Here is a 21,824-nt window from a genome sequence, read left to right as displayed (position 1 = left end):
TTGTAAAGCACATGGGGGAAATAACTAAAAATTAGGACAGAAGTTGCAACACCAGTGGCAAACTTCAGAATAACATTTGGTTTACAAATATAAAAGTAATATATTAAAGTCTTTCCTACATCACCTATCTGGGCCATTTTTAAAAATCTGGATTCATCTACCTAAAAAAAACTGTACATCTGTAGCATAACAGGAATCAGATGAATTAACATCCAAAAATACCAATCCAGTTTCTTCCAAAGGCTTTCTTTTCTATCCAGTATCTTGGGACGAGGACCCCACGTTATCGTTACCTTATGGTTAACTCTGGTTTAAAGAAGGAACGTCTTTCAGGCCTACCCAATGAGACACCCACTTATCACCCCTCATTACTTATATTCCCTGCAAGCTTTGGGGGATAAAGGAAAAATGTGCTTTTGAAGAACTACACGGTCTGTGTAGTTTCTGTTATCCCAGCAGACAAGATACACAGTGATCACATGCCGGCTCCAGCTGATGACAGATGAAAGTTGAGTCCCATTCAAAAACAAAATCAAAGGACTTCAAATAAAGCAATATACCGTTCTTTTTCTAAAAAGTCCCTTGGGATTCAGATGAGACTCATTCTGGAGTTTCCCGAAGACAGAGGGCCTTTTTCTGCAGGGAGTTTGATTACCTCTTGTTTGCTGCTTAGAGGATGGGGGGAAATCCAGCTTCCCTCCCAGAAAAGGAAGGGAAAACAGCTTCTCTCTTGCAATCAGCCTGCATTTTACCCAGACACGCGAGCAATTCCCAAGGGGATGCAAACCTCCACCGCACACACTTCCAAGGGTCACTCATCAACCCTCCCAGCTGCAGCGACCTGCCTCTGCACCGCCAGGAGATGTGGCTCCCTGACTGCAGCACTCCTCTCCTCCCGTGCAGCTGGCCAAGGTGGAAAGACGATGCAACCGCTTCCCGGCCACGTCAAAAAGAAGAGGGGGGCACGGAGGGAAGGGGAAAGGTGCCTTTTCACGTGGTTTCTGTATTAAACTGCAAAGACTCAAGGACCCGCGCAGCGATGCTAGCGCGGACGCGCAGCGGCACAAATCCTCCCCGGGAGACCCGCGAGCTCCGCCACGGCGCAGCAGCCGCCGGCGGACGAGCGAGCAGCCCGCCGCTTTGTCGGGGCTGCGGCTGCGGCGGGCGGGCGCGCCCGCGGGGCTGCGCGGAGCCCCCGCGCCCGGCAGCGGCGGCCCAGGCGCTCGCACATCCCGGGCGGAGGAGGCGAGCCGCAAACCCCCAAACCGACCCGCTCGCCCTCCACCAGCACGGGAAAGTTTGGGGCGGCAGGGGCCCGGCCGGCCCCGGGGCGGGGGAGCAAAGTTTGGGGCCGGGCGCGGCGGCGGCCCCAGGCCGGTACCTGAACACGGCGAGGGCGGTCTGGTTCCTCCTCCACGCCTTGCCCTGCTGCAGCAGCACCCCCTGCACGATCTCCTTCTCGTCCGGCAGCCGGTACACGGGGAAGACGTAGAGCCAGCAGAGGACAAAGACGCCCAGGGCGCTGGCGCCCACGGGCAGCCGCGTCCGCGGCCACTTCCACGCCAGCCCCGCCATCCTCCTCCTCCGCCCCGCCGTCGCCGTGCCGCGCCGCCGCGCCGCCGGGCTGCGCTCCCGCATCAGGCCCGCGCCATGCGGCGCCCGCGGGCGCGGGGGGCCGCCAGGGCGGGGGCGGCCGCGGGCCCCGACCCCCGCCGCGCCGCGCAGCCGCCTCCCGCCGCCGCGCCGCTCCCGCGCACTAAGCGCGGTGGCGCCCGCGGGCTGCTGCCATCGCAGCCCACCTGGCCGGGGCAGAGCCGGGCCCCGCGCGGCGGCAACGGCAGCGCCTCGGCCGCGGCGGCGTCAGGTTTCCCCCGCTGGCCGCGCCGCGACTGGCTCCCGTCTCGGCGGTGGCGGCCGCCTCCCGTCCGCGCAGGCATTTGGTCCCTCGCGCTCCCCGCCACACGGTGCTCCGCCGCTCCCTCCCCTCCCTCTCTCCCTCCCTCCCTCCCTGCCTCCGCCTCCCGCCCGCTCGCTCGCTCTCCCGCCGCCGCCAGCCCCGGTAAATTTCCATCCCGCCCCAGCGGGGCCGGTCCCGGCCGCTCCGCACCCCCGGCCGGCAGGGGGGTAACGGCCGCCGCCCCGGCCCTAACGGCCGCGGCTGGGCCCCCTCCCGCGCCGACTCTCCCGGCGGCGGGGCGCCCTCGCTGCTGCCCGCGCACCACGCGCGGCGGCCCCGGCACCCGGCCTCGCCCCGCGACCCGCTCAACGCCCCCGGCGCCGGGGGTCCACGCGGGCCGCGGCCCGCGTCCCCCTGCGCGGCCGCGGCCCCGCGCTGCTCTCCAGCACGCCCTGGCGGCCATTTTCCCGCCTGCGCGGCGGCCGTGGGGCAACGGCCGTGGGGCCGCCGGCCCCCGCGGAGGCCGTAGCCGTAACCGCCAGCCTGCACGCAGCTCCCCGCTCCGGCTGCAGTGACCCCCGGGGAGCAGCCGCAGGGCGCTCCCTCACCCCCCGCCGGCCCCAGGGGTCGTCAGCATGGCGGTGCAGCCTCCCTCCGGGCAGGTGGGGATTTTCTCCCTGTTTGATTTCCCGCACGGAGCCCGGCCGGGACCCCGCTGGGTTTGCATCGCCAGCCGGGGCGCGCTCCCCTGCCGCCCCGTTATTTCTGTGTTTCTGGGTAACTCGGCAATCTAACGGGTTGGGCAAGCCTCGGAGAAGAGCACGGGCTGGCAGCCAGCACCTTCCTCCGAGCAGCTTCTTTACAGTTGCCCCAGTGTGTACCCTTTCGTTTGGTTTGGTCTTTAAGGAAGACGTACTGGGGTTACGTCCGCCGGCTTGTCGCCTGCAGCCTGTCCTCGCAGGGTGGCCGTGCCGCCAGCGTTGCCCTCCGAACTCAGCAGCCAGAGCCTCGCCGCCTGGACGCCCCACCGCATGATTATTTTGTGCAAACAGAGCGACTTCAGCAGTAGAAAGCTCCTCTCAACAGTAATCAGAGAAAGGATTTGAGAGGCAGTCACCTATTTCAGGGCTCAGGGTCTAGTCCTTCGCTATTGCATAAATGGCAAGATGAGCTTGGGCTGCTACTGTCTGTTTGCCTTTAGCATCTCCAAACACATCTGTCAGACCACCTGAGAAATGCTGGAAATTCCTACATACCCGTGGTAGGATTTTGATATGAGATAGTAGCCAGTGACTTTCCAGACTTTCAGTTTCACGTGTACACAGAGAGTTGGTACCACGGGTACTTTCAGGGTTGAGTGGTGGCTGAGGGACACATTTGAGCACTTTAAACTTGGGAATACCATGGCAGCAAGGAAACACAACCTTTCAAGGAAAAAAAGCAGCCTCTGCCTAAATAGAGGTATATTAGCACAATGCATCTTTTAGTGAAGTGGCTACTATGCCATCTAATGGGGAGGGAAGTGCTGCCTTGCCAATCTGCTAAATTCATTTGAAGCACAGTGATAAAAGTCAATACTTAGTTGCCTAGCAAAGGACAGCAAAAGAAAAATCTGTGGTTTAACATTCTTGCCATAGCAATGATTCAGTTCAACAACTTTGACTTTAACCACCCCGAATTCCAGGGTTCTTTCTCTGAATATCCAGAACTTCCCCTGAATTAATGATGAATGAAGTTTGGAGAAAAGTGTTGGGTGAAGGAAGGAAAGCAGGAAGGAACTAGTTTAATATATCCTGACCATATGGTAGCAATAAAATAATCCTAAGTAATAGCTTGCTATCTTTACAACATTTTCAGCTAGAGATCCCAAACAGATAACGTTTAGTTTTCAGTAAAATACAAGCTTGAAAATCTCAGTGCACTTTCAGTGCTTGAGAGAAGGAAAAATATTCTCTTCCATAGTGTATTGCCATGTAAAAATATTCTTTGACAAAAAGAATATTAGCAAAATGATGTCTAGTGAATAAAAAATGTAAGACATAATTGCATAAAATAATACTGTTTTCATTCCTACTTTACACACGAGAGCTGTGCAGAGCTTTAGAGATGTTTTCTATGGACAGAATTGGAAAAGAAATTGAGTAATGCATTTTGGCCAGCCTCAGACAAAAAGTATTTTGACCAGAATAAACATTTTCATTCTCCCCAAGCAAACCTGCACTTTTGGTGAGAAAGCTATTTACCAACAGTAAAATAAAACAGAACTTATTCAGTCACATCTATTAAAAAACAAACTGAAACTATTCAATCTCTGGAGAGAATAATTCAAAATGTAGTTAGCTAGGACTCACAAAAAGTAAAAATGATTAAAATGTGCAAAACTGTATCCCAAATTAAATTCTGCCACTCTGCTCACCTCTAGCAGAGAACAGAGACAAATCAGAGTCCCAGTGTTACCTAGGAAAAAGGAAAGGGAAAAAGAACAAAGAGAAGGAGAAATGACTGTTATTCTTTGTCCAGGATGATTGAGATGAAGGAAGTAGAAATAAAACTGATAAAACTATTTGTTAATTTCTTCGGTAATGTAATCCCTCCCTAAGTAACATAGGGAGGGATTATTTGTTATTTTTGGTCTTGTGCACCGAGACACAAGATTTGGGGAAATTTTTTTTATTTATCAATCAATAAGATATTCCTAAGCCTTTCCTCTTGTTTTTCTGAATATATTTCAGTATCAAGCCTCCCAGGCTGTTCATTGAATTTACAACAATCCATGGCCTGTCTAGTGCAATGGCTGTAACTCCGTCACCATTTCCTGCCTACAAGGAGCCAGACGGATCAACACAGAGATGAGGCAGAGCTTATGTTGCTCTTATGGTCGAATCTGTTTCTACACAGTATTTGCAATCTCTTTCCTTTCCCTCTGTGAGTGAGCCCCAAAGAGAAGTGCACCAGTGCTTTTTGTTGAGGATAACAGTTGCACGTAGAGAATAAACTGAAGGTAAGAACAAACCGTTAAACACAGCTCTTGCTTTTAAGCAAATGGCCTTAAGTATTTCAAGGACAGTTTGCAATCACTGAGAAGATTTGTGATCAACAAGCCATAATGTCTTTACATCGAATAGAAACATTGAAATTCAGCTCTGAGACATCTCTGTTGCCCTCCATTTTAGTGAGAACTTGAGTGGTGAGATCTAATCTCATCTCCATTATTTTGGTCCCAAGTACGATCCACAACCAGAAAGACTAACTATTCTGGACATGCTTCATATGCAGCCCTACTTCAGCAAAAATATTGTTATTGAGAGATGCCTGTAAAAAGAAGCACAGAGAAAAGCAATGACTGAGAACACTGAACAAAAAGAATTTCAAACAACCAAAAGAAATAGTGTTATTATCCACTCATCAGAAAGAAAGCATAGTGGTATGGTTAGGCTGGTTTTCCTGAGCTCACTGTAAATGTTGCACTAGACCTTTTCTCCAGTTTTCCATTGCCTGTTTGTTTACAGCAACCATGTAAACTGTACAGCCATACAAAGACTTTTTTACTCATAGCGTGTACATACCTGAGCTATCTGTATGCCTGCCTGCTAGCTTTGCATTTCCCTGTCTGCCCCTGAGGGTGGAGCTGATACTCTGCTCAGTTACTTTGCACTGCGACTATCTGAGAAAGCAGTGCTGAGGTCAGAGCAAAGACCTTTTCCTAGGGTTATAACACCTCCTCTTTCCTTACCTCCAACCCAAAGCACATATGAAGAACAAGGCTGCATCCTTTCAAAAATCCAGTTGTTGTCTGCTTTAATTGATAGGATCTTGTACCCCTATTTGCATCTTTTGTTACCTAGACTATGCCTCATTTCAGCCTTCTCTCGCCTTCCAAAATAGTGGGACTTTTCCTCTTCACTTCAACATCCTACTCATTTTCTATTCTGCAGATTTTAGTGGAGCAGTTGCATTGGAATCAGCTTTTAGGATGTAATATCCTTTCAGTTTGTGAAAATGCTGTCATGTCATATATTTGCAAGGTAAATTGTTATTTTCTGATTGCACCCAGTCACCACCTGATTAAAATAACTTGCTTTATGCTTTGCCCTCACTTCTGTGAGTATTTCATGCTCCAGTAGCAGAGGCTGTGAAGCTTGGATTTGTTTTTTAAGGGAGAAGGGTTACAGTTGGTATTTAGTGTATAATGGCAGCCCTTATTCCTAACTGCAGTAAATACTCCATGCTCATTTTGTGTTTTGGCCAAATGTTCAACAGCAAAATGTTCAGAAATCCTCATCTGTCTTAGATATCAAGTTGCCTTTTGCATGGTGTCACCATTCTCTATTTCTGTTACTGAAATATTACCATGTGTTACACGTTAACTGCATGTTACCCAATAACAAGGTAGAAAACTGACAAGTAAAAACATGCAGTCATAGGTAACATGGAATGTATCCAGCCATTGACCACAGGCAGTTTGCTTTTAGGTTTTGCATGGAAAGAAGTTTTTCTGATGAAACAAAAGAGCACAGACGATGTTTGACAAATTTGCCATCGTTGCTTTACATCATTACAGCATCACTAGGACAACTGTAAAGACAAGACTTCTTTTCTGCCGCACTGGCTTCAGAATACATCCTTAGCAGATCTTAATATAAGCAAAAGTGCCTATGGACGGGCAGGAGCACCAGTGAAGTGAAGATAAAGAAGCACAGTGCAATTCTATGTGGACTTGCTGCCACGTGCACTACAGAAAGCTCCCTTTCAAAAATAGCATATATCTGTTCACAGTACGCATCCAAATCTTCCTTTCACACCCATAATACAATTACTCCCACAGTTGGTATAGTTTTAGCCAGTAGTAGTGGATGCATCCATAAAGCACAGTAAGTTTAATATAATCCTTAAAGTGTTTGACCTTAAGTATGACAGAGTCCAACAGGTCTGACCTATTGTAACAAAGGGAAAGAAATCAGTTTTCAGGCCATACCGCTGCAGCATTTATTACTCAAAAGCATCAGAGCCTGGGAGAACCATTATAAAGTATACTTCCTCCAAACTGAGAGATCAATTGCAAACAATAGCTATAAAGGTGTAGAGGAAGAGAATTATGATGCACACATAAACAAACATTACTGGAGCTAGATGTGTTCAGCAGCCTCTCTGAATCCTCCCATAGGGAAAACTAATGAGCATGCTGTGGTGAACCTGAACTCCTGTACTACTGTAGGAATTGTCCTTACTAGTCAAAGCAATCTGCAGTGAAGTTTAGGGGTTAGTCATAAGGACCAGGGCTACTCTGGAGAGTAGGGGCTTGTTGGATTAGTGCTAATTTTGCATTAGGACTGTTACACCAAAAGCATTGTGGCTGGAGGGGCCCTGTTTCATTATATACTAGTTAAAACAAATAAAACATGCATAAAAGTAACAATGGCACTGCATACAGAAATGTCCATACACATGCACAGAGGCTTCAGGCAAATCTCGTAAGCAAGTAAGTGCTTACCTTACTAGCGGAGTTCCTTTTGATTCGGGACTCAGATAGATTCTGACCTCATGTCTGACATTTGCTGAAATTTCGATCTGTGCAGTTGCTGTCAGGAAGCCATCATTCATAATTTAGCATCGTTTAAGAATGCCCGTTCATGAGAAGGTCATGTCTGATATAGAGAGGGACATAAATTTGATCTTGCAAAAAGTAATCCCTCTAGACTAGGATGAAGTGTACAGAAGCAAAATGGAGGAAAGGAAGAAGCGCGTTGATAATGTTGCTGTTTCTTTTTTTCCTGTAACAAATGATCCTTAGCTCTCGTTAGGAAGAAACATGAAGTTGCGTGAAGCATCAGAAGTCCTTCACTGCTTCTGAGACCAGCTGAGAATTAACAGTAGGTCTGGATTACATGATTTGTTCTATATTCCACCTCTAAGGGAGAAACAGGGTGATGCAAAAATGTGCTTAAAGAGAAGTTTCAGCAGGGATGACTGCAACCCTCAAAGCCTAGATAGCCTGAGCATCTAAGAAGCAGCCTCACAGCCACTCTCACTGTTCGTGGCTTCCTCTGACAGGCACTTGGACCCCGAGCAGACTCTGTTGCCCTGTAGTGTGCAGGATCATGGGTAAAACCGGATCCAGCTTGCAGGGACAAATGAAAACCTGACTTAAAATGAAGAAAAGGGCAAGGCATCAGGAAATTAAATAGCCTGGCTAGATGAGACTTCAGGTACAGAAAGAGTGCAGAAACTGCTGAGTTCTGTGCTGAGTTAGGGTTGCATGTAAAATTTCCATTAGCGAAGTCTTCCATTAGCCTTTCCATTTGCCCATTCATTTAGGGCAAACTTTACATGCTGTCATCAGAATAGTTTTCCAGGTGTATTAATTGAAACATTTGTGTATAAGAACAATATGCATACAGTAACATTTATATACATTACTCATGAACCAGTATTTCTCTAGCATTTTTTTAAGTAAGGCTCAAAGGTTTTTTTTCCAAAAGAAAGTTATCATTACCATTATCTCCATTTAATGAGGTAAACAGAGGTGGAGACCTGAAATGATTTGACTGATGAGTGAGCTAGATTTATAACAGAGGCTTCTTGAAGCCCAGTGCAGTAGGACACACCTAACAGACACAACTTCATTCATTACTTGAAACTCCAGTATTCACTGACAGCTAATACTAGAGAAGAACTGCAGGATTTTTATGAATATTTTTATGGGCCTCTGAAGTTATGCAGTATTACTTCATCTCGACCCAGACAATTCAAAGTTCTGTTGAGGAACAAATGATGAAGAAAATTTGTTTTATTTCTTCACATATGTAATCAAAATAAGAGCAAAGCTTGACAAAGAGACTCTCCATCAAAGGACAGAGGTTAAGTTAGAATAAATTAAAGTATTATTCTCTGTGCTGAGTGACAACACAAAGCACAACTGAAGGAAAACAGAAAGTCAGAAGACTAAGGTTTCTGAGGCAAGACAGCCTCATACGGAGGTCTGCATTATTGCCCTTGGAGCATGTCAACATTCATCGCTAAAAGCCCTAGCAAACAAGAACTTCGGAGCCATCACTAGTGCAACCTGCACATTGCTTTGCTGAGCTTCAGCTGTATTTAACAGCCTCAGATCGTAGTAGTTCTTTCACAATTGTCAATTAATAATGTGATTCCCCCAATGCTATCCAGATTATATAGACTCTGGATGCACAGTCATCTTTAATTCTGGAACTCCACCTAATTTATTTTTCTCAGATTACTTACTCAAATGTGAGTCCCTTTAAAAAAAAATTACGGACCACATTTTCACTCTGTTGCAAGGTTAGTTCTGCATAACATTTTAAAGACAAGGTAAGAACAGTTTCCTCCCTTGAGAAGAAACAGAGGAGATGGATTACTTTGTCTTACAAAGTGTCACTCTGTGATGTCTGTCATCTAGAAGGCAAGTTTCACAAGTCATTAATTCAACCAGATGGTGCTGTAGAATCTAATAGATAACATAAGTTGGCTGGGACATAAATATCAACAAACCCTTTTTGCAGACAAAACATACTTTTCAACCTAGTATTCACTTGTAGGAGATGTGACATCAAACAATTTAACTTACATTTTATCACTGCTGCACAAAGAATCATTGTTTGGGCTCAGAGGGAATAGCAAACAGTCGGCCTGGAATTAAACAGGCATTTGTTAATGTGTCCCCTTACACCAAGATGACAAGTGCAGTTGTACCATCATTAACATGATCTCTGCTGAATTGGAAGGACGAAAATATAGTTAAGCATGTAAAAAACATAGCCCAAATCCCAAACAATCCAGATAACTCCTTATTGAGTGACACTGAAAAACAGTTCTTAAAATAAATGAAGTCCTCATCTGCATTGTAAGATGTTTTCTGTAGACTTGAAGATTCAAATGGACCTCATGTCTCTGAAGAGTGCTTGCAAAAGCCACATTGTGAAGTTCCACACATTCCCATATAAAGTCTGTTCCACAAACAAATACTGACTAGTCCTTTCCCCTGACTACTGCACTCAGTTAAAGGCGCAAAAAGGAATGAAGGTGACTCCCCAAGAGGTCTGTGTATTAATACTTATTTTAAGTAGCTTAGAAAAATATCACAGAAAGATAAACTTGACGGATAAGGTTAAGTAACTTAATTTTCATTTTCATTCTTCTCCATGTTCCTCCGTTGCAGCTGAGGTAGACAAAATTGCTCAAACACCACAAGGAAGTCTGATTCCCAACCTACCAGTGTTTGGAAAAGCACTGAAATTTAGGCCACTTAACCAAGCTGTATGAAACCACTAAGGCTTTTGATGTCAGGCCACCACAAAGCTCTAAATTCCGTGAAACTTATTATTTATAATTATTGTAACCACAGACTGAAAAAGAAAATGATGGAGCCTCCTTTGTAGAACTGTGCACTTCCAAAGAAGGAAATGGAAATGAAAACTTTCTCTGAATCCTTAAAAAGTAGTTGCCTTGAGTCTGCAAGTATAAAAGTGCGATTCCAAGTAAGCATAGAGTCGAAACAAAGAAACTCCTATGGTCTCCAAGATAGAAGGAAGGTTTCTTGAGCCAGTGCTGACATCTCTAAATATTTGTCTTCAACTTCCTCTAAGTTTGAATTCAGTTTAGATTTAAGTCCTGTTACTTGGTCATGAGTATAAAATAACCAGAAATTGTCATAATTTTTATAGTAGCTATTTGGTGGTGATTTTGATGGTGTCCATACTGGGTCTTGGTACAGATCATCACGTACTTCCTGTTCCCAAACAAGAGAGAAAAGGTGAATATGTCAGAGAGGTTTTATTACATTATCAACTGCTAGGGTGAGCTCCCAGTTCCAGTGGTTGTGATTTATAGCAGCCAACACATGAAATGCTATGCAGGATTGGTGAAACCTGTCCTTGGACAGGCCCAAGACAAGCTCAGTGCTTAGAGGTACAAGCCACCAAAGAGGCTTAGTGATTGAAGTGTTGTGCAGGCTGTGTGCTAGCTCTTGACTCAGAGGAGAATTTTATGTTATGGTCACAGTTGTCATAGCTTTGTTACAATAAACAGTGCTCAACACTGTAATGTCCCACTAATGGCGGTGCAACTGTTTCCAGAGAGTGATACTGCTGCATACAAATCCAGATAGCAACCATCTTCTTCCATCTGAAGAAAAGGAGAGCAACCGAAAAGTTTTTTTTGTAGGAAAAGGTACTCATGCACCACAGATTTGTAACAAACTTGAAAGCCTCTCTTCTGCAGCAAAAAGAAAAACATAACTCTACCCCCATGTAGTTATATATTGTGGATCCAACTGTCAAAATACTTCCCACAGCTGAAACCTGGAGGAAAGGCATACACTTTATTGCTGCTTAGATGTATTACTGGAATAAATAATATGCTCTATTTTTCAGTTACAGTAATTATAAATGTCAAACATCTTGCAAAGTCTGCATGTTTTTCCTCTGCAGACTTTCAAAATCTGTAAATGCCGAGTAAGCAGATAGTTTCTCTGATGGGAAGTTGGGAGTTTTGTTTTTATATGTTTGTAATTTTATAAAGATAAGTCAATTCTTGGAGGATGAACAGGAAATGAATGTGTATGAACAGCTAACTAGATCTTCAAAAACATTCAACATCAGCACAAAACTGGTCTAATACAGGATGCTCTAATCATTGTGGTTGCATTCTTTATGATTGCTAGGTTTGGAACAAGGATAAAGGTTACGGTCTGACAAAATTTCTGTCCTAGGATTTAACTGTAGGCTTTGCTATTGTCTTGGATACCATGTTAATCTAGATTACTTCAGGTATTATTTATCTTTCTACATGACACAGATCAAAGAAACGGATACACTTGGGATTTTTTTGTGTCATTATCTGCTTAGTGACTCTAAATTTTTGAATGACCAACTCAAAATTTTCCCAACATGTCTCTAATTTCAGTGACTCATTTTATGATTATGCAACCTGAGACATCCTTGGGAGTCAGATTTTCAGAGCGGTTAATTACTTACAACTCAAATGATTCATAGTACCTCTAAAATGTCATTCCAAAACCATAAGAAGGGTACATTAAGCTCAGAAAAATTCAGCAAGACATCTGAACTGACTACCTATCAACCCCTCTATTGAAACAAGGCTTCTGTGGACCAGACACTACCAAGCATATTACCTAATTTCATAAGGAACAGAAACATATCTTACAGATTGGAAAAAAATAATTGAGATGCTTGTAGAGTTTAAATTGATTTTCAGTGTTTCTTTTAGGTCCTATATAAAGATCTTCTTTCTCCCGGCTCATAACTTCGAAGAACACAGTGAGAAATTCAGCATTTAGTACATTTACAGCTTCTCCCCTAACAAGGTTGACCCAATTCTATTCATTAATTCTGGAACATTACTCCTGAGATGATACTGTCATCAAATAGCTCTCAGGAGCACCAGGGAATCCTGGGAAGTAAATTGCAGTGTAGTGTAAGCACTCAAGGACTATAAAATGGTATACCAATCTATTCATTTCTCTCGGTTTTCTAAGACAATAGGAATTAGCCCAAGCATGTTGTTTTAAACATTTCAAAAAGAAAGTACAATGATACCTCTCACTGCTTTAAATCACAATTTTGACTGTTTTATTTACTTCTGTGTTATCTCTGTAGCTGACTTGTCTTTAATTTGCAATGTCTTCCTTAAATTTCATAATCCGGATTTCATGTGCAACATATTTCTGTCTCAGTTATTCTGTAAGCGATCCAGCTGTGCCTTTCAACATGATTGCTGTATAATCATCAGATGTTAGCTAGTTTTTTTCAGTGAAAGAACCATGAAGTCAGGTTGATGTCTTTGCATCTTTAGGTAAGAATTCCCACAGCAATGATACGCATGCCCATGCCAGAGTGTGCTCATACACGTTACAATTATACGCATCCGGAAATAACACATATAGGCTTGATACCCATTGATAAATGGGAGAGCTAACAAAGAAAATAGATTTTATAAGTATTTCACTGCCTCATTCATCCACCGTACAGCTAAGACTAATGAAATTTTCAAAAGCTTCCTGAATCCCACAAATGCTAGCTCTCTAGTCTTTTATGTCCTGGATGATTTTGAAAATTTATGGCTAAGATCTTACTACTCCTGAAAGTTTTATCGGCTGTTGGTTATTACTCCTCCTTGTTATATCCATTCATACTTTTCTCTGTGTTCCGTGTCTCTGCATTCTTTTCCCTAATTCAGGAGCCTAAAGACCCTACCAAGCCTTCAGATGTCTTCAGCCCCCATTTATCTACTATAGTAGTAGTGTTTTCTAGGAACTGAGGAATATTTTTGGACGTTGTGCCAGAGAACTGTCAGAAATATTTGAATTCTCCATTATTAAAGAGCCAGGGCTAATATAATATGAGAATTTTTGGGGGAAAAAATAAGCATAGCTTGTAAAGTCCAACAGAAGTGGAATTTGTATATAATTTGATTTCCTCTTCTCTTCAGAGGTTATATTTTTCTTTTCTCCTGGTTCCTTATTCCCCCTCATTCTGATAATCTGTAAATTACTTCAGTCTGAGATATTTCCTATGTGTTCTGGGTGTTTCATTGGCTGCCAATTCAGTCTTCTGATTCAGGCACTTGTATTTGTATTTAGGCAACATGATGAAAATTAATATCATAATTATACCATTTGAGCAAATCATATGAATTAAATCTGTGTCTAGCCAGCCAAAAATATCTTTGGTTGTCATCGGCGTGTAGATTTTTTTCTCCTCAAGTAGAATCACAAGACAGTAGAAAATTGGCTCCTGTATGATTACGTTGCATGGACAATTCTCTGCAAAGGGAGGGCAACACTCAAACTGGTCTCCTTTTTAAATACCATCTTTTAATTTTCCTGTTATGTTATTTCTGGTGAAATAATTGCTCTGATTTCCTTGAAGCCCCTACAGAAAAATGTGACACAGTTCACTTCCAACAAACTTCTAAACAAAACAAGCTGGCAAAATCAGATCCCCATTCTGAACCGCAGAGATACCGCTGCGAGTAAGTCCCCGTCATCTAACCATGGCCAAGCAAATGCTGCAGTGAAATGGTCAGCCTTGCAGTGGAGCCAAGGGAAGTAGGAACCCTGTACTTCCTTGCTCATGCCTGCACTAGAAATAGCATAGAAAACTTCTTTTTTACTTGCTCCATTGTGATAGCCATTTTGACCAACCCTTAGCGATCTTGTGTTTTGTTATAGTATGAAGAACTTCCATGTTTCCTTAAATATGTGCATCATACTTTAGCTTTTACTATGGTGTTTCGTTAACTGGGCTTGAACCTTGCTACTAAATACAGTCAAAAAACCTCACATGAAGGCTTCAAAGGAAGGGAGACTGATCGCAATAGCAGCTGACTGTTGTCACTTAAAAAGAAATATACATTCTGCACTCTTCTCACTTTATAACAGTGGAAAACTCTCTCATGGCAGGTATTTGAGAACTGCTTGAGAACTGCTGGCCATATAAGTTTTTAACAGAATGAACTGCAGAGAAATTAATGACACACTTTCCCCCCCCCCCCCCCCCACACACACACACACATTGGTTGTTTGGTATCAGATAAATCTATGGTTAAACCACTGAAGTCCTTAATCACTCTAAGCTGCTAATGTCAGACTTCCTAATGTCTTGGGTAACTTCTTTGAAAAGTCTCAAATCATTTTATGTCAAAACAGCCAGAGAGCTCGAAAGATCATCTGCCTATCCCATATACCTTTCTAATTGTAAGAAGTAATGACTCTGTGGTCCATTACATTAAATGAAACAGTGTAATTGTTTTACTGCAGAATATCAGAGGACTATATTTATGCACATGTATTTCAAATAATATTTTCACTGAGATCTGAACAACTTCTGTCCAGACTATTTCCACATGCCAATTTAACATAAATGATTTGGATGCTGATTTCATTGCTGTAGTACAGAACTCTTATTTCACAAGAGCCTATTTTTAAGTCTAAAGTATATAATGAGTTCAGACAAATCATAATAAACCTTTCTTCCTAGGACAGGAACAACTATATTGGATTTCATGCCAGTCTAATTACGTTATTAAAATAATGTCATTTTATCTGTAGACAAGGCCACTGTAAAAAACCATATCTGTTTCTAGCCATATATAATAAAGTCCATTACTTCCCGTGAGAAAGTTACCAGAACACAAATTAGGAGCAGCAGTTCAGACCAGAGTGACTATTTGGGAAGTACCTTTTTCTTAGTTGAAAACTGAATCCATGTGAATCGATGGAGCATGGAGTTCTAGGAGTAAAAAGCATCTCAGGAAGTCATCCAATTCACGCCCTGCACAAAGGCTCACACGTTAAGTCCTGAAAGTTGCTTATCTAACCAGTTCTCAAAGGCATTTAGTGGAGGATAACGCTAACCTTCCCAAACAATGTGCCAGGGCTTTCTGCTCCTCCTGAGTTCAGGAACAGCCGTGTGCGCAGCCTGCTTCATTCCTGTTACCCTTTAAGCCTGTTAGTTCCCATGCTATCTGTTATGGATGTACGAAACACACTTTGAAGGTTGTTCACCAGTTTTCTCTCTATTTCACTAACTCCAGTTGATTCAGCCTTTCCTCACATTTTCTGAAATTCAGAGCTCTCCGCTCTCTTGGGCCCATGTTTCTTGAAGAGCAGCACTCCAAAATAGGCACAGTACTCCTGCTAAGCTGTGAGCAAAGCCAGAGCTGCCACTCAGATGTCTCACAGGCTCTTCTCTTTGTATGTTCCCATGTGGCATTTGTCTTCTCATCAACAGCATGATGTTATTGACTCATGTTTGGTTTGTGATCCAAAGTAAACCCCAGATTATTTTCCATAGGTACGCTTGCTACCTAAGGCTCGTTATATCCTGCCTCTAATAGAGATTTCTTGCTGGAAACAACATTGCGGTCACATCATGCCAGAATATTTCTTGCACGTGGAGGCTTAAGAGGAAAGCAGGAGCCCCAGGTATTAACTTTGTGGAGTGGTACACACAAATCTTTCTATGCTGTGCCAGTGTACAAGCTAACTGCAGAGTGGATGCAATTATATATGTGTTTTATATTTACAGACCAATCCTTAAGAGCTGAAATGCTGCTAGATCTCTAGACCACTCTATGAGTACATGGTCCAGAACAGATAACTTCACTGGCCTAGTCAGCAAGTAGCATTTGATGGAAGAGAAAATAAATGTGCTCAAGGCCTGCTATGGGGCAAATTCAGAAGTGAGCCTACTAGCATTTGTTGTTTTGCCCAGACTGAATTAGGCGTACTCAATGCACAACAGGGTTTGCCTGTAAGTTACATACATGTGTGTGCATGTGCGAAGAACTGTTGCCTGATCACACTCTGCATTTTGTAGGCAGCGGCTGGAGCACTCACTGCTGCTATGGCCAAAAAGCGCTCTGTGCAGAGGTGTGAAAAGGCACATAAATAGTCTTCTGCTTTTAAGATGGAAACATACTATGGACACACACACAGAATATGCGTCCATCGAAGACACATATGCACGTTAAAAGATTTGTTCATCGACTTCTAGAAACAAAACTTAGACACAATGCCTAGACTTAAATCGGGTAGGGTGCTTTCTTCAGACACAGTTGTCCACCTGGATCTTCATTCATGAGAAAATCTGGCTACTCTTCTTCAAGTAGCAGTAGTAAAAGTGTGATTACATTTGACAGCGACAAAAAAGCCCAGAACTAGACATTACTCAGTGACGTTTAGCACAGTGAGACCATGAGTCCAAGATATGGAAGCGTAATGTGGATACCTCAGACCATCAGCTATGTCTTTTATTTTAGTAAAACAGTTACAAAGCAGGATTCAAGAGTTTGAATCTCATGAGTCACTCTTGTTGCCCCTAAATAGGGACAACAATCTAGATCTTTGCAAAGTGACCCAAGCCTTACTGATGAAAGGCTTCACATGAGAGTGAGACATTACTGTAGTGACTGCTGAAAATATACACTATTACTCTGTATTTTCAGTATTTCTCACTTAGTTTTGTTGAGGAGTCATTATTCATCTGCCTCTTCCATCAGTTATTTTCCATTTGGTTTTTTGTTAGTAGACACTCAACTTTCCCTATTTTTCCTGTCTATATTTATTGTCCTATTTATTTATTGCGTCTCTTGGCTTTGCCGCCTTTATCTCAGCCTCTCTTCCATTATCACCTCTATCCCAGCCTCTCTTCTTCTGCAATGACAATAGGAAAATAATCTGGAAACCAAGAAGATATCTAACTCTTCCTGTGTCATAAAATGGCTGCAGATGTGCTCTGTTGCTATTTGTGGAGACTGTCAAAAACTATGACAGTATTAGAAACAAAAGAGCATTGCACCTTCAACAAATGATACCCTGACACTGTCAGGAGAAGCTACCATTTGAAAGCATCATTGCTCAGTTTCAGTCTCTTCACATGGCCTCTGAGTAAGTTTAGCAATTAACATATGTAAAATTCTGACAATCTGAAAGCCTGTTTACAGCTGTCAGCATAAAGAAGAGATCCCTCCAGACCAGCGTATTGTGATCATCCTGCACACAGCACTTTAACAGGTAAAGAAAATAGGTAACTGAGTGTGTGGTACACAGTGTAAAGGCAGAATGGGATCACTACGGAAGACAAAAGAGGAAGGTTATGACAGTTTGATAACAAGCGACTCTTTGATTTCACCTCTCAGTCATTTTCACTTATGCAAATAGCACCAACCCTTGGACTGAAGCCAAAATATAAGTAGCTCAGCAATTTCAGAAAAAACCTTGAAAATTGAATTATAGCTCTGCAATGCAGATAGCTCTGCTCTCCTGTGAGCAGGATGAACAGAATCTGAAATTTCTGAACTTAAACAAAAGGCTTTTCTCCTCTGTGCACAGCAAAAGCAGAGATTGAGTGCATGTGCTGTTGCTGACCTGTAATCAACCAAACTCTTCAGAGTCAGGGCAAGGACAGAAGGAAGGGGGTAGCACAGCCCATAGTGGGATCATGGGAAAGGAAGGTGCCAGTTAGGGAGAGGGCATCACATGATCTTCCACCTCAGCAGAGAAGGGAGGCAGGAAGAGGAGGGGTTGGTATCTAGACGTGCTTTCACTTACTTTTCGGTCTTTTAGAGTGCAAACCTTCAGCATGTATTTCTCGTGCACACTAGACTTGTCACCACTGATCTAGGTTACGCAATTCTAAAAGGAAAGAGTGTTTCATATTTAAATTCAGTTCTTTATCCCTTTTTACCTTATTTCTTCTTTGTAGAATAAACAGTACTTTCTCCTATCATCTAACAAAATGACAAATTCGCCGTGGCAAGAAGACTTTCCTCACCACTCAGCCAAGTGACTCAAGTCTCGATGGCAGATCCATCAGGGCTGCTGTAGCGCGGTTATTCATGATGTGCCTCCCCATAAAATTCTGTTACTTGCATTGGAGTTCCAGCCATCCTTATCTGAACACTGAAAAGGAACTAAGTGCTCTCCATAAACTTCACAATAGTGACATCTCGCTCTTCATAACTGTTTATCATTCCCTGATTCTGTCTTGCTTATATTTTCGTGTATCTGCCTTTCAGTTCTTTCAGTAAGTTGCTAGCAAGATGTGTGCAGGACTGTCTTTCAGCCTAAGAAAAGTCAACCAGAGCCTCAGGATGTTTCATGTCCAAGCTAGTTCTAATATTGGTCAAACATCAAGAGAATATCTATTTGGTTTCATTTGGGGGAAGAGCAGCAATCAACTAATTTCAAGCCATTCATAGCAAGCCTTTGCTCTCACTCAGCAACTCTCACCTGTGCATATCAGAGTGCTTTCAAATTTCACAAAACAGAAGACTAACAAGGCAGAAAAGCAAGCTGGTCACTTTTCAATCAGCTCTGAAAACAAGCTCCTAGGAAGAAGGAAGAACAAACAACAACAACAAAAAAAAGTAGGAGGTTATTCCAAACCTGAGGATACATTCCTAAAGCATCAAGCAGGCTGGGGCTCTAACTTGAAGACATCATCTCCCTCCAAGTTACTTCGTGCCCACCTCCAACATCAGGTGCATCTCTTGAAGCAGTGAGTGTTAGCAAGCTGTGGAGAGAATAAGCCAATGGCAGCAGCACCTGCAGATGCTCTTCCTCAGCCTGCTGCCATTATTCAGCACAGGGGATGGCTGTCCAAGCCATCAATGCTGCCCAGCCACCCAAACAGCCTGGCACAGACGTGGCTTCACTGCTGTTACTGAGAAAAGCAGTGCACCTCCTGAAGAAGAGTGACTTTAACAGCAGCCAGTACCACTTTTTTCTAATGAAGGGTGATACCACTTGATTTGTTCACAACACTAACGTGAAGGTTTTAAACAGGTTAGTAGCACTTTTGAGGACTGCAGCTAGGAGCAGGGCTTGTTCACTCTACTCACCTTCAGTACCTCCCCGCTTCCCTGTTGATTTGTGGACAGGGACTTGCCATGAGTCACTTCAAAGTGCCAGCCACCACGTAACATAGGACCTGAAATCATCCTGCTGCCCAACTTCTCTAGGACAGGGAAATCGCAACCCCAGCACTCACTCTTCCTCACCCACAGGACCAGCCCCCATACAGAGATCAGTTTAGCTCTAGCAGGTTTTGGTGACTGAAGAATGCCACGAGTTGTGGAGGAGAAAGATGCACAGCAGCCTCTAACCTCTTTTTCATTCCTACAGGGATGAAGACTGTAGAGGTAGGAAAGACTTTCTCTAGCAAAAACCTGTAAAGGCAGAGGTTTGCAAGAGCTAGAAATGGCAAAATACAAGACTGGAGAGAGAAATACTGAGGCATATGAAGACCTCATTTTGAGATCATGTACATTTGCAATCATGGTACTACCATGGCATCAATGTATTATTATTCATCACTGTCTTCTAACCCTTCAATGCTCTATTCTGCCAGGCAGCCGACATAATCAGGCCCTGATTCCCACCACAGTCTCCAGAATAGCAGCTATGCAGGTAGGCTCACAGATGGATCATGAGCTGCTCAGCAGTCTGAAAGAGGGACTTCAAAACACATTAGCAGCTTCTGCAGCAAACAGCACTAGATCATCCTTGGCTAAAGAAAAGAGCAGTGATGACAGGATGGTGCTGAGCAAGTAGGTGCCAGAGTGGGAAACATGTCATTTTGATTCCTCAAGTCAAGAGGAAGCAGCATTTCATTAGCTCCTATCCTCCAACAGCTCTTCTCTGAGTAGGGCAAAATTCCTGTGATAAAGCAGCAATGTTAGACCCACAAATATCTCAAATGATACTGTTTGTCACCCCCATATCTGGAAGTCCCATTCCAAATCTGGAAGTAGAGAGTAGAGTATCTTGCATTTTATTGCTCCTCTGTTTCAGCAGCAACTCCCACGATTCTCCCATAGTCAAAACTGTATGTCATTATGTCATGACTAAAGAGGTAAGTCATTAACGAACTAGGTGCCTCTGGTACCTATAAAAGACAGTATGATTTTCAGCCATTCTGAGCTCAGTAAGGAAGGTGAATCAACTTAAGTTGTAGGCACATAGCTCCTTGCAAGTGTTTTCTGCACTAATGTCTTAAAATCTTAGCTAATGTGTTTTAGCTTTCCTTTCCTTAACTCCTGCATCTAGAGGAGGGTTACATATTAACACAAGAAACAGCTGCTCGCTAATGTCCACCAAATGTGCCGAAGGATACACAGAGAACCCCTGGAAAAGAAATATGGAAATGCTTTCCACAGTGTTTCCCTTTGGTTTCAATTGCTTCTTTAGGCAGTTTCTGCATCTTAACTGCAGCACAGTGCAGGTATTTCTTACCTTTCATTTACTTACTCTTTCAAATCGCCATATCCACTCCTATTCATTTTGCAGTACTTTTGATTTTCATTTTCTGCTTTGTTGGAGGGGCTCAGGAAACAATACACACTGCTTGATCTGTCCCTTTGAAATGCCTTCAAGCAAAACAAACAAACAACAAACAATCCCAAAGCCAACCAGCAACCTACTTGATTTAGCAAATCTAGAATCCACCTGCCAAGTCACTTTAGGGTTAAGTGAAGCATGGAAAAGTATCCTTCTTTCCAGCATTATACAGAAAACATCTCAGTGGCAAAGTGAACAGTTACTTCCTGATACTGAGGATAGCTGAGATGAACTAGAAAATACCCCAAGTCAATTAAGAGCAATTAATGTGAAACCAATTAGAAGAGGCCTAACCATACCAAGCCCGTGTACTCTAGAACTAGTAAAACCAGTATTAGGTCTTAAATTCCTGCCTTAGCAAAACTGAGTATCTACACGGTAGACTTCTCCTCTGTAAACCCTTCCAAGATGCTAGCCACTGCACTCTGTGCTACCCACCCCAGCAATGGGTCTTCTCTCTCATGAAGACCTACAGTTTTGTCTCACTTCTTTCCCTAAGCAAATATCCTGTTTTGGCCGTTTTCTTTTTCTCTGTAGAGTAGTTGCAAGCAGCATGCATGCCTCACTAGCAAACCAAGAAGAGGATTCAATGCCTGCTTGAATCTTTTGTCTGTCAATTACATGCAAAGAATAAACACTTTACAAAGCTGCAACATCATTTAACCTAATGACAAAGCAGGTGTCACATCAGGACATTCGAATTCCATTCTGACTACTGCATTGCAACTATCAGGCACAAAATGTCTTATCTGGCTTTCCTTGCATCTCCACATAACATCCTCAGAGTTCTTTTATACTAATTCTTATTTTTCACACAAGCTTTATATATTTTCTTTAAATATTAAGACAGACTTTTCCATGTCAAAACAAACTAAATACCATTGCCTGGCTCTGCCTAGAATGAACGATCCACCCAGTAGCAGATTTTCCTTGCTGTAAGTAGCACAATAAAAGAAATTTTAGTGATGCTTTACTTTTTTATCCATTTTTGGAAACTGAAAATAATTTTGGCAATCATGTAAACTTTCCTTTTATTTGGAAACCTGC

General features: G+C 43.1%; 1 protein-coding gene across 1 annotated transcript in view; it reads right to left on the bottom strand.

Annotated features, from left to right (window-relative positions):
- ST8SIA1 (ST8 alpha-N-acetyl-neuraminide alpha-2,8-sialyltransferase 1) overlaps window positions 1-1,996 on the bottom strand; it is a 134,942-nt gene extending 132,946 nt beyond the window's left edge. The window contains exon 1 of the mRNA XM_026092689.2: window positions 1,382-1,996. Coding sequence (XP_025948474.2) covers window positions 1,382-1,638 — 257 coding nt within the window. The 5' untranslated portion in view covers window positions 1,639-1,996. The remainder of the gene's footprint in view (window positions 1-1,381) is intronic.
- Window positions 1,997-21,824: the final 19,828 nt, after the last annotated feature.

The sequence above is a fragment of the Dromaius novaehollandiae genome, chromosome 1, assembly GCF_036370855.1.
Source record: "Dromaius novaehollandiae isolate bDroNov1 chromosome 1, bDroNov1.hap1, whole genome shotgun sequence".
NCBI classification, from domain to species: domain Eukaryota; kingdom Metazoa; phylum Chordata; class Aves; order Casuariiformes; family Dromaiidae; genus Dromaius; species Dromaius novaehollandiae.
This window is presented reverse-complemented; position numbering and strand designations above follow the sequence as displayed.